Source organism: Cetorhinus maximus, chromosome 3 (assembly GCF_964194155.1).
Source record: "Cetorhinus maximus chromosome 3, sCetMax3.hap1.1, whole genome shotgun sequence".
NCBI classification, from domain to species: Eukaryota; Metazoa; Chordata; class Chondrichthyes; order Lamniformes; family Cetorhinidae; genus Cetorhinus; species Cetorhinus maximus.
In genome coordinates this window covers 17,424,449-17,438,279 of record NC_135881.1, presented here as the reverse complement: position 1 = coordinate 17,438,279, position 13,831 = coordinate 17,424,449, and the positions used below count along the sequence as shown (strand labels likewise).

General features: G+C 44.5%; 1 protein-coding gene across 1 annotated transcript in view; it reads right to left on the bottom strand.

The window, feature by feature from the left end:
- The window catches only part of wdr48a (WD repeat domain 48a), a 128,043-nt gene that overhangs the window by 84,507 nt on the left and 29,705 nt on the right, over nucleotides 1–13,831 (bottom strand). The window contains exons 3-5 of the mRNA XM_078536797.1: nucleotides 7,121–7,199; nucleotides 4,775–4,857; nucleotides 3,604–3,733 (exon numbers count right to left, since the gene is read on the bottom strand). Coding sequence (XP_078392923.1) covers nucleotides 3,604–3,733; nucleotides 4,775–4,857; nucleotides 7,121–7,199 — 292 coding nt within the window. The remainder of the gene's footprint in view (nucleotides 1–3,603; nucleotides 3,734–4,774; nucleotides 4,858–7,120; nucleotides 7,200–13,831) is intronic.

Below are 13,831 nucleotides of genomic sequence, written 5' to 3'. Positions count from 1 at the left end.
AGTGAACGGGAAGCAGGCCCCCGGCTGTGAGCGACCCCCGACCTCGATTTCATGCTGGCCGGCCAATTTAGTTGCCGGCAGGTGCGCTGCCAACTCCCACACATGCCCGCTGACCGAAATATTGTGCGAGTGCATGATGACGTCAGGACGCTCGCCTGGTGTCATCGCGCATCATTTTACTCTCGGTTGGGTCAGGCGCGCGCCCACCCGACGAGCGTTATATTCTGGCCGTAGAGGTCGATGATCAGCCGTGATCTGTCTGAATGGTGGAGCAGGCTCGATGGGCCAAATGGTCTACTCCTGCTCCTATTTCCTATGTTGCCATGTTCCATCCATTTAGTCCATCCAAATCCAGTCTGGCCTACATGCTACTCCATACTATGTGCCTTCTGAAGTGCCCTAGCAAGCCTCAGTCCTATTAATTTTTTCAGGACATTTATAGATAGTCACTAAATGTAGCTTTGCCAGCTTTGTCAACATCCCATCAACAAATTTTAAAAAGCCTCAAAACAATTCATGCTATATTTAGAAATCTCCCAAACATTTATTTATTCTTATTCACTCACAGGATGTGGGCTTCGCTGGCTGGTCCAGGGTTTATTGCCCATCCCTAGTTGCCCTTGAGAAGATGGTGGTGAGCTGCCTTCCTGAGCCGCTGCAGTCCATGTGGTGTAGGTACACCCACAGCGCTGTTAGGGGGGAGTTCCAGGATTTTGTCCCAGTGACAGTGAAGGAGCAGCGATATATTTACAGGTCAGGATGGTCAGTGACTTGGAGGGGAACTTCCAAGAGGTGGTGTTCCCATCTGTCTGCTGCCCTTGTCCTTCTAGATGGTAGTGGTCGTGGGTTTGGAAGGTGCTGTTGAAGGAGCCTTGGTGAATTCCTGTAGTGCATCTTGTAGATGGCCCAACTGCTGCTACTGTGGTGGAGTGAATGTTTATGGATGTGGTGACAATCAAGTGGGCTACTTTGTCCTGGACAGTGTCAAGCTTCTTGAATGCTGTGGGAGCTACACCCATCCAGGTAAGAGGGGAGTGTTCCATCACACTCCTGACTTCTGCCTTGTAGATGGTGGACAAGCCTTGGGGACTCAGGAGGTGAGTTCTCACCGCACGATTCCTCGCCTCTGACCTGCTCTTGTAACCACAGTATTTATATAGTTAGGCCAGTTCAGTTTCAATGGTAACCCCCAGGATGTTGGTAGTGGTGGATTCCGTGATGGTATTGCCACTGAACGTCAAAGGGCGATGGTTAGATTCTCTCTTGTTGGCAATGGCCATTGCCTGGCACTTGTGTGACGTGAATGTTACTTGTCAGCCAAATCCTGTATATTGTCCAGGTCTTGCTGCATTTGGACATGAACTGCTTCAGCAACTGAGGAGTTGCAAATGGTGCTGAACATAGTGCAATCATGAGCAGATATCCCCATTTCTGACCTTATGATGGAAGGAAGGTCATTGAAGAAGCAGCTGAAGATGGCTCGGCCGAGGACATTGCCCTGAGGAACTCCTGCAGTGATGTCTGGAGCTGAGATGACTCACACCCAACAACCACAACCATCTTCCTTTGTGCTAGGTATGACTCCAACCAGCAGAGAGTTTCCCCTCCAATACCCATTGACTCCAGTTTTGCTAGAGCTCCTTGCTGCCAAACTCAGTGAAATGCTGCCTTGATGTCAAAGGCAGTCACTCTTACCTCACCTCGTGAGTTAAGCTCTTTTGTCCATGCTTGAACCAAGGCTGTCATGAGGTCAGGAGCTGAGTGGCCCTGGTGGAACCCAAACTGGGCATCAGTGAGCAAGTTATTGCTAAGCAAGTGCTGCTTGATAGCACTGCTGATGACCCCTTCCATTACTTTACTGATGATAGAGAGTGGACTGATGGGGTGGTAATTGGCCAGATTGGATTTGTCCTGCTTTTTGTGTACAGGACATACCTGGGCAATTTCCCACATAGCCAGGTAGATTCCAGTGTTGTAGCTGTACTGGAACAACTTGGCTAGAGGCACGGCAGGTTCTGGAGCCCAAGTCTTCAGTACTGTTGCCAGAATATTGTCAGGGCCCATAGCCTCAGCACTACCCGGTGCCTTTAGTCGTTTCTTGATATCATGCGGAGTGAATTGAATTCGCTGAAGACTGCGATGCTGGGGACCTCCGTAGGAGGCTAAGCTGGATTATCTACTGGCACTGATGTGCTGGGCCCCCCCATCATTGAGGATGGGGATATTTGTGGAGCCTCCTCCTCCAGTGAATTGTTTAATTGCTCACCACCATTCAGGACTCGATGTGGCAGGATTGCAGAGCTTAGATCTGATCCGTTGGTTGTGGGATCGCTTAGCTCTGTCTATCACTTGCTGCTTATGCTCTTTGGCACGCAAGTAGTCCTGTGTTGTAGTTTCACCAGGTTGACACCTCATGGATGCCCAGTCGTGATTTGTTAGATCTGTTTGAAATCTATCCCATTTATCACGGTGGTAGTGCCACACAACACGATGGAGGGAATCCTCAATATGAAGACGGGTCTTCGTCTCCACAACAACTATGCGGTGGTCACTCTACTAGCACTGTCTTGGACAGATGCATCTGTGGCAGGCAGGTCGGTGAGGATGAGATCAAGTATGTTTCTCCCTCTTACTGGTTCCCTCACCACCTGGCCACAGACCCAGTCTAGCAGCTAGTCCTTTGGGGCTCCACCAGCTCTGTCAGTAGGGGTGCTACCGAACCACTCTTGGTGATGGACATTGAAGTCCCCCACCCAGAGTACATTCTGCACCCTTGCCACCCTCAGTGCTTCCTCCAAGTGGTGTTCAACATGGAGGAGAACTGATTCATCAGCTGAGGGAAGGCAGTACGTGATAATCAGCAAGTTTGGCCTGATGCCACGAGACTTCATGGGGTCCGGAATCGATGTTGAGGACTGCCAGCGCAACTCCCTCCTGACTTTTTACCACTGTGCCATCACCTCTGCTGGGTCTGTCCTGTTGGTGGGACAGGACATACCCAGGGATGGTGATGTCTGGCACATTATCTGTATGATTCCGTGAGGATGACTATGTCAGGCTGTTGCTTGACTAGTCTGAGGCAGCTCTCCAAATTTTGGCACTAGCTCCTAGATGATAGTAAGGACAACTTCGCAGGGTCGACATGGCTGAGTTTGCTGTTGTCGCTTCTGGTGCCTAGGTTGATGCCGGGTGGTCTGTCTGGTTTCATTCCCTTTTTGAGACTTTGTAGCGGTTTGATACAAATGAGGGGCTTGCTAGGCCATTTCAGAGGGCATTTAAGAGTCCACCATATTACTGTGGGTCTGGAGTCACATGCAGGCCAGACCAGGTAAGAACAGCAGATTTCCTTCCCTGAAGGACATTGGTGAACCAGATGGGTTTTACAACAATCGACAATGGTTTCATGGTCATCATTAGACTTTTAATTCCAGATTTTTATTGAATTCAAATTCCACCATCTGCCGTGGCGGGATTCAAACTCAGACCTCCAGAGCATTACCATGGGTCTCTGGATTACTAGCCCAGCAACAATACCACCGCCTCCTATTGTGATAAAGACTCCATATGTATTTTCCCCCATTCCATTCACCATCAGGAACTTACTTGTGACAGTGTTGTTTGAGGCAGTCAGTGCTGTAAGAGTATTTACATCCCAGAGGAAAATCTGTCTGTCCAGCCCAGCTGAAGCCACCAACTCCTTATCTTTTGCATAAGCCAATGCCTTAACATAATCCTACACAAAACAAAAGGAAAATTGTTGTTGACACCCAATTTTCTCCCTCTTTTCCAAAGCCAGTGACTTACATTGCGATATTATTTCATTTCCACGTGTGCAATTAGACAGTGAGCTTCCAACACTGAGAACAACACAATCGAGTGTGACACTGTCCTTATTAAACAAATGCATTTTCTAGCAATGGTTAGGATATAGAAATTGGGAGTTGGAAATAAGAAGATTCTTCTCCTCCTTGGTTTGCACAGCTCAACTCCACAACGGGAAAAATATTATAAATGGGAGTTTACTTCTTCTACCTTACACTGGTCAAAATCACATTTATTGCACAATTCTTAAATTAATGAAACCAATTCCAATAGGATATTCTCTAAATACTCTTGGGTTACAAGTAGTATCTAGATTCAATTCCATGAGGGAATTCCACAAGGTGCACCTGTGCCATCAGAACAAGCAGACAGGAAATTGAGTTTGATATCTCATCCAAACATTTGTAACAATGCAGTACTGCCTCAGTACTGCAGTGTCAGGCTAGATCACACAGTGCTGTTTGAATCCACAAGCTTCTGACTCATTAGACAAAATTGCTGCCAACCGAGCCGACTCAAAATGTTTTTATAGATAAAAATATTTCCTGTGATCCATCCTCTCAAGTACCTCAAGTAACCACAAAGGTGATTAGTTACTTCAGTGGATTAAGCTCTAATTTACTAAAAGGAAGGGATTTAAATTTTCATTCTTCAAATTAACTGGGTATAAAATGGATAATTCCAGCTTTTGATATATAGGCCAAATTTATTCTTACATTCTCAAAATTGAGACGTGATGTTCTAGAACATATGCAAAATATGGAGCACGAGGAAGAGATCTTTATTAGTCGCATTACCCAAAAGGTCACCTTCACATCAAAGCTAATTCAGCATTAAAGGGGAGAAAAAAAGGATTTTTAAAAAAATAAAAGCGTTAGCATTGTCACAAATAAATACACTTCATTTCTCTCCTTGGTGATATGCAGTCTTCCACAGTACAAAAAAAAGTTACCTTATGAGTTCGTAACGTGGACATGCAAAATCCTTTATGAGCATTCCACACTTTCACTGTAGTGTCAGACGAAGCCGATATTACTACAAAATAAAAAGCAATTTTGAACACTGAAGGTGTCTGCAAGTAACTTTAGAATTATCTCTTAAATGGATCTCATATGTGAACTATACAACACAATTCTGCGAAACAAACTCACATTAGAATCAGCCAGTTGACCAGCAATTCATCAGGTGGACTGTATGATCTTGTTACACTACCAGGTTATTAGGCACCCTCTAGGGCTAGAGGCCAAACTTATTCCACCAGAATAAGGGCTTTAAACTAATAAAGGGTGGGGGGTGGGGGGGATTCAAGAAACTGTGAATTTCAAATGTAATAAAGGGGCAAATATTTAAGGAATGTGAATCAAATTGGTTACTTTGTCCTGAATGGTGTCAGCTTTCTTCAGTAAGAGGTGATCTAACTGAAGGGGGCTTAACAGGATAGATGCTGAGAAAATGTTTGCTTTGGCTGGGGAATCTAGGAGGTCACAGTCTCACAACAAGGCACCGACCATTTAGGACTGAGATGAGGAGAAATTTCTTCACTCAAATGGTTGTTAATCTTCAGAATTCTCTACCCCAGCAGGCTGTGATGCTCAGTAGTTCAATATATTCAAGATAAAAGTCGATAGATTTTTTTGGGTACTAAGGAGATTAAGGGATATGCTGATACTATGGGAAGTGGAGTGAAGGTAGAAGATTAACCGTGATTTTGTTGAATGGCAGAGCAAGCTCCAATGGTCAAATAGCCTAATCTAGCTCCTAATTCTTATGTTCTCTTGTAGATAAATCTTGACATGTAGCGGGGAAAAAAAAGAGGTAAATCCGAATTAAGGCAACTAATGGTAATCCTTAATGCTATTAAAAAATGACAAGTAGCCAAAAAAATTCCATGCCTATGTACAGCAAGGTCTGCACACAGGCTTTGGCTGGTAAATGGCAAGTAACATTCTTGCCACTCAAGTGCCAGGCAATTACTATCTCCAACAAGAGAGACACTAACTACCTCCACATGACATCCAAAAGCATTATAATCATCAAATTTCCCATCATCGTGTTGGAGTTGCCACTGATCAGCAACTGAACTGGACAAGCCACATGGCTATGAGAGAAGGCCATAGGGTTGGTATTTTGCAAGTGGCTCAGCTCCTGACTTTACAAAGACTCTCTACCAGCTAAGAGTCAGAGTGGCACAGAAGGCCATTCGGCCTGTCTAGTCTATGCTGGCTCTCTGTACAGCAATCCAGTCAGTCCCATTCCCCCACTCTATTCCTGTAACCCTGCAAGTTTATTTCCCTCAAGGTGCCTATCAATTTCCTTCTGAAATCATCCATCATCTCGGCTTCCATCACCCTCATAAGCAGCGTGTTCCAGGTCATTACCACTTGCTGCGTAAAAAGCTTCTTCCCTATATGCCACAGCATCTCTTGCTCAAAATCTTAAAGCTGTGCTCCCTAGTCCTTGTACTATCAGCTAATGGGAATAGCGTTTCCTTGTCTACCTTATCTAAACCTTCCATGACCTTGTACATCTCTCAGGTTTCCCCTCAATCTCCTTTGTTCCAAGGAGAACAAACCCAGCTTATCTGCCCTAGCCTCACAATTACAATCCCTCATCCACTCCCTCCACCACCAGCCCATTGTGGCTGCAGTGCGTACTATGAAATATGCTGCAGTAACTCCCCAAACCTTCTTTGACAGAACCTCCCAAATACACAATCTTCACCACCTGGAGTGGCAAGGGCAGATGATGCACAGGAATATCGCCTTCCAGATCATAACTTGTTGTTCCTTCATGGTTGATGGGTCACAATCCTGCAACTCCATATCCATCAGCACTGTGGGAGTATCTTCACGACGTGGACTGCAGCAGTTCAAGAGCAGTCATCTTTTTTTAGTGGAAAAATAGGGAAGTACAATAAATGCTGGCCTTGTAGAATTGACAAGTGAGCAAGCCATCAGTAACACACAATTCTGGATCATTGAGGTGGGAAGGGAACACTTCTGAAGCACCAAAGCTGGAGAAAAAAAGAATGACAAAAATATTGCAACAAGGTCCATCCAGCAATGGGCTGGTTAAAGAGCATTTAGATCAGCTACTGCCAACACTGAGCACTGCAAGTAGTCAATATAGCCTTGTGTAGGCTGAATTAAACAATAATCATATAGTGTAAAGCATCAGTCACTGGCTGCTCAGCCCCTCGAAGGGGTACAACGGGAACCAGACTGGGTAAGAAGACAATTTTACTGTTAAACTCTATGTACAAAACCCTGATCCAATGAAGTAAGGCTGAATTACTCACAGGTCTTTCCATTACAGCACAACACCACATCATTCACCCAGTCAGTATGGTGCTCCATGGACGCAATATAAGGATCTTGCTGAAAAAGAAAGAGAAATTATTAAACTGACACAAAAGTGGAAGCACAACTTTAAAGTTTGATTACAATCTGTTCCAGAGCGAAGGCCCTCAGGAGGAGCAGTCTTATACTGCCTGGGTTTAATACCACATGGAGTACAACTCTCTTGTGGTGTGAGAAGTGAAATGAACCAGGTCTAGGCAACAGGTAGTCATAACAATCTGTAGGGGATATGTTGGAACCATTTAAAACAACTCCAGAGAAATAGTAGCTTGTCGTGCAGAACTTGAGTATTGTTGAAAAAAAGAGACATGCTATTGAAGCTTTTCATCTTGCACTCATCAGGAAAGATGCAAGAGTGCCGCATTTTAAAGAGAACAACAATTTATACAGCATGAGAAAAAGAATGCTGATTTTGGCAAGTCGGCTCCGATTGGTCGAGATGTTGCCATGGCGAATACACCAGGGAGCTATTATCCCCCATGTTTTTAGTTCATTCAAAAAAGCTGCAACATTTGGACATATTCCTTTTGCCTGAAGAGGACAGGTCCGATTATGAATACATATAGCTTCTAGCAAGGGTAAGTGAGCTATGTTGTAAGCCTGACTGATAATCTTAAAATTGTTAGTTAGTGTAATTCTCAGCACACAGGGTATTGTTCAATTGCAGAATCACATCTAACGTTAGACATTGTGTTGAGTTTTGGAAGCACAGCTTAGTCAAGTACGGTCAGTACTCTGTCTATTGCGAACAGCTGAAGGGATGTATTGTTTGGTATGATCTACCAGTTGCTGGGACATATAGCCGACATGCCTGGCATTACACTGGCATTGAAGTTCATATACCACATTATTCATTTGCATGGAAGGCAGAACATCTTTTTGGCTTGACGGCAGCATCCTGTAAGTGGAAAACACCAATCGCGTTGCCACTGCATAAGAGCAGCAAGGAAAAGACTAGCTTCACCTGTTGCTCAAATATTTAAGATTCTTCACCTTTCTGGGATAATTTGAGGTAGACTGGGCACTTTTCAGATTGAAAGCTGTGGCCTTAGGCCCAATCATGAGTATGCACTACACACAGCAAGCAATCATTTGACCAGAGTAGCCATTATGCCGCAGGATAGCTTTGTTGTGCCCTATTTCAGCTCCAACTTTGCATGGTGAGCAAATCGCTTGGACCCTATTTATGAGATTGCCAACAAGGCCAATCTTGCAGCACGTGGAGCTGCAGGAATCCCAACGCATATATCGATCAGTGAAAGTAGGCTTACAGTAGACAGTAGTGGAGAACCCAATTAGCAGATTTCTCCGCTAGCAAGTCGAGGAAAAGGAGCTCGCTGGACTGCCCCATTTCAAAGGTGAGTTTGAGCGCAGGATGGAGTGCATTGAAGTGCTGAAGGAAATTCTTACATGCAGCTGCTGATTCAAATATAGCAAATGTGTCATCTACGAATCGAAAGTATGCAAAGGGTAGGAGGTTAGGGGTCATTTTGTCGAAAATGCATTTCTTGTGGAAACTGACAAAAAATGTCAAGAGGCATCTGGGCCTAGAGGGGAACGAAGGCAACACCATCTATTTTGGCATACAGTGTCATTAAAGCGGAATCAACTGCATGAGTTAAGTTCACAAGTTCAAGGAACTCAGATTCAGAACATGGCAGCATGTCTAGATTGCTATGAAAGTGATGCGGCGCAAAGGTCTATGGTTTCCTTGAATGGTACATTAATGAATAGGGTCGCAATGTTGAACGGTCACATGGACATGGCATTTCTGTCAAGACGCAGGTCGCATTTGTCTTCACGGAAGTGAAGGAACCCTTCATCATCTGTGTGGAATACTCATTCAAATCTGAATGCAGGACGTCAACACAAAGAGCCTGCAAAGAGACAGTGAGTAGGCAATAGGGGGGCAGATGGAATATACATTTTTTTTCATTCACTCATGGGATGTGGACAGTTGGCTAGGCCAGCATTTATTCCCCACCCCTAACTGCTCTTGAGAAGGTGGTGTTGAGCTGCTTTCTTGAATCGCTGCTGTCCATATGGTGTAGGTACACCCACAGTTAGGAAGGGAGTTCCAGGATTTTGACCCAGTGACAGTGAAGGAATGGCGATATATTTCCAAGTCAGGATGGTGTGTGGCTTGGAGAGCAGCATCCACTGGTGGTGTTCCCATGTTATCTGTTGCCCTTGACTTTCTAGATGATAGTGGTCATGGGTTTGGAAGGTGTTGCCCAAGGAGCCTTGGTGAGTTCCTGCAGTACATCTTGTAAATGGTACATACTGAAACAACTGTGCATCGGTGGTAGAGGGAGTGAATGTTTGCTGACGGGGTGCCAATCAAGTGGGCTGCTTTGTCCTTAGTGTCAAGCTTCTTGAGCAATGTTGAAGCTGCACTCATTAGTCAAGTGGAGAATATTCCATCACACTCCTGACTTGTGCCTTGTGTCATGAAGCTATTAAAGTATATTATATTATTGGAAAATATTCTTCTTTTAAAATGGAGGTTCAGTCTGTGGATGTGTCTTAATTGGGTTAAAGCCAGCTAGTGTGGGTGCTTTGATATGTACTAGTTTTGATATGTAAGAGAGATAGCGTGCATTTGCATTTTTTTTGAATAGAGCATTCAAGAAGTGGGGTGAAAACTGACACCTATCTAGCAGATACCAAGCAATTTGTTTATATTACTAATAAAATGAGTTCTATGAAAGGGGTTTTATTGTTAGAAGAGGCTGGTGATACAGTGAGAATTTATATTCAATGGACGGTGGTCGGAATAACTTCAGCAGTTTTCGGGTATGCGGAGCAGAGGCAATGAGATATCAAAATGCAGCTGTAAGCTTCCAGCTGTCCCCACAGGAACCAAAGTGAAAAGAACCTAATTTTGAATTCGTAGGATGAAAATGCTTTGACTAGTGTCTGGTTAGGTCTATGGGTTGCTGTTGCCTTAATGGAGATTAGTTTGGGAATTTGTTAAAAGTTATAATAGTAGTAATTTGTAGCCATATGTATATATATTTTAACCTGTGTAAGTTAATAAAATGTTCTATTTAGTTTAATATAAAACCTCAAGAACTGGTGGTCTGATTCTGGAATTTAGAGTCTCATCTCAAACATAACACTTAAAATTATTGGTTATGACAGTTGTTTAAAGTTTTCCTCTAGGATTTTTAAATAACTCAGCTTTACCAACTGCATTCGTCATGACACTTGTAGATGGTGGACAGGCTTTGGGGAATCAGGAGGTGAGCTATTCGCCATAGGATTCTTAGTCTCTGACATGCTCTTGTAGCCACAGTATTTACATAGCTAGTCCAGTTCAGTTTCTGGTCAATGGTAACCCCCCAGGATGATGATAGTGGAGGATTCAGTGATGGTAATGTCATGGGGTGATGGTTGGATTGTCTTTTGTTGGAGATGGTCATTGCTTGTCACTTGTGCGGTGCAAATGTTACTTACCACCTTTCAGCCCAAGCCTGGACACTGTCCAGGTCTTGCTGCATTTGAACACTGACTGCTTCAGTGTCTGAAGAGTCGCAAATGGTGCTGAGCATTAAACAATCATCAGACAACATCCCCACTTGCGATCTTATGATGGAACGAAGGTCATTGATGAAGCAGTTGGAGATGGCTGGGCCTAGGACAAGCACTGCAGAACTCCTGCAGTGATGTCCTGGAACTGAAATCATTGACCTCCAACAACCATCTTCCTTTGTGCTAGGTATAGCTCCAACCAGTGGAGAGCTTTCCCCCAATTCCCATTGACTCCAATTTTGCAAGGGCTCCTTGATGCCACACTAGGTCAAATGCTGCCTTGATGTCAAGGGCAGTCACTCTCACCTCACTTCTGGAGTTCAGCTCTTTTGTCCATGTTTGAAGCAAGGCTGCAATGAGATCAGGAGCCCAGCAGCCCTGGCGGAACCCAATTATTGCTAAGCTTAATAGCACTGTTGATGACCCCTCCATTACTTTACTGATGATCGACAGTAGACTGATGGGGTAGTAATTGGCCAGGTTGGGTCTGTCCTACTTTTAGTGCACAGGGCACTTGGGTCAATTTTCCACATTGCTGGGTGGATGCCAGTGTTGTAGCTGTACTGGAACAAGGGACCATGGTTGAGTACAATTCTTCTGTTGCTGATAGCCCACAGCACCTCATGGGTGCCCAGTCTTGAGTTGCTAGATCTGTTCGCAGTCACGGTGGTGGTGCCATACCACACAATGGAGGGTATCCTCAATGAGGAGATGGGACTTTGTCTCTACAAGAACTGTGCGGTGGTCACTCCTACCTATGCTGTCATGCACAGATGCATCTGCAGCAGGCAGGTTGGTGAAGATGAGGCCAAGTATGTTTTTCCCTCTTGTTGGTTCCCCCTCAGCAGCCACAGACCCAGTCAAGCAGCTATGTCCTTTAGGTCCTCAGTTGTGCTACCAAGCCACTCTTGGTGATAGACATGGAAGTCCCCCACCCATTCTGCAGCCTTGCCACCCTCCAAGCATTCAGCTGAGGTGTGGGCAACGGCATATGGTAATCAGCAGGAGGTTTCCTTGCCCATCTTTGACCTGATGCCATGAGAGTCGATGTTGAGGACTCCCAGGGCAATTCCCTCCGACTGTATACCATCGTGCCAGCACCTCTGATGGGTCTGTCCTGCTGGTGGGACAGGGCATACCCAGGGATGGTGATGGAGGTGTCTGGGACATAATCTGTAAGACACAATTCCGTGAGTATGACTATGTCAGGCTGCTGCTTGACTCGTGTGTGGGACAGCTCTCCTAATTTTAGCAAGGAGGACTTTGCAGAGTCGACAGGGCTGAATTTTGCTGTTGTCGTTTCTGGTGCCTAAGTTGATGCCAAATAGTTCATCTGGTTTTATTCCTTAGAGACTTCGTAGTGGTTTATACAACTGAGTGGCTTGCTGGGCCATTTCAGAGGGCATTTAACAGTCAACTACACTGCTGTGCGTCTGGGGTCACATGTAGACCAGATCAGGTAAGGATGGCAGAATTCCTTCCCTAAAGGAAGGACATTAGTGAACCAGATGGGTTCTTACGACAATCGACAATGGTTTCATGGTCATCATTAGACTTTTAATTCCAGACTTTTTTGACTGAATTCAAATTCTGTGGTGGGATTCGAACCTGGGTCCCCAGACATTACGCTGAGTCGCTGGATTTCAAATCACATGACAATATCACCAAGTCACTGCCTTCCCTGTGTGGGGAAGTGTGAGGTTATTTACTTTGGTCGTAAGAATACAAAAGCCTTTTTAGAAGGCATGAAACTTGCAAGTGTTGATGTTCAGAATAACTTGGGCATACTTGTGTAAGGAACACAATACTACCGTGTAGGTACAGCAAGCAATGTGGAAGGCAAATGGCAATATGGCCTTTATTGCAAGAGGATTTTGTTTACAAAACCATAGAGACTGATAACTTTTCAAAAAAGAAATGAACTTCCCAGCGACCAACAGAAAGAATCGTAGTTCGAGATCTCATGTTTTAAGACATTTTACTGTAACAAACTAAAAATTACTTAACAGGCAATTAATACGCCAACCAAAAGAAAAGGCACTTTTGCATTAACTGGTTGAACTCAAAATATGCTGTAAGGCACCTTTTATTTTAATCCACCTTTCTGCCAGATGGGTAGTCATACAAGATTGAGTCTCAAGGTACTCTCAGCTTCCAGCAGGCTCCCTTCTCCCTGCACACCAGGTTTTTCATATGTCCTTCGAAAATCATTCCACTCAGCTGGACTGTCTCAGTACCGACTTTCACCAGCAAGGCCTACCTCGGTGACGCCTTGCTCCTTAAATCTCAAAGCCTTGTTCTCTTCCCTTCAAAAAGAAAACTAACTTTTCCAAGCATTCTGCTAGTCGTTAACACAAACATAGCTCACAATGCTCTTCACAACAGTGGATGCTTTCTACTCCACATAATAATTCCTTTGTCTCTGCATCTGTGTTTCACAAAGCAACTGTCCCAGGTGTTTTTAATTCATTCATGGCTGGGCATTTATTGCCCATCCTTAATTGCCCTTGTTCAGAGGGCATTTAAGAGTCAACCACATTGCTGTGGGTCTGAGTCACGTGTATGCCAGGCCAGGTAAGGACAGCAGATTTCCTTCCCTAAATGGCATTAGTGAACCAGATGGGTTTTTACAACGATTGGAAATGGTTTCATGAGTCATCATTAGAATTTTTAATTCCAGATTTTTATTGAATTCAAATTCCACCATCTGCCGTGGTGGGATTCAAACCCGGGTCCCCAGAGCATTACCCTGGGTCTCTGGAGTACTAGTCCAACGACAATACCACTGCGCTGTCACCTCACACCACAGGTGCGATAACCTGTCACTTGATTTTCAATAGATTTCGGTTACAGATCACATGGGCCTGTCTCCGGGCATAGTTCGTATGATCATCATCCCTCTAATTCAGAGCATTCTATTTCACCTTATATTAAAAGAGACATTCTAAAACATAGCTGTCTTGCCAAGACCCACATTTGTCATCATTGGAGTATAGGAATAAGAAGTCTTTCTAGAATTGTACAGGACTTTGGTGAGACCAGACCCGAGTAGTATGTGCAGTTTTTGTCTCCATATCCAAAGAAGGGTATACCTAACTTGGAGGCAGAAATGCGAA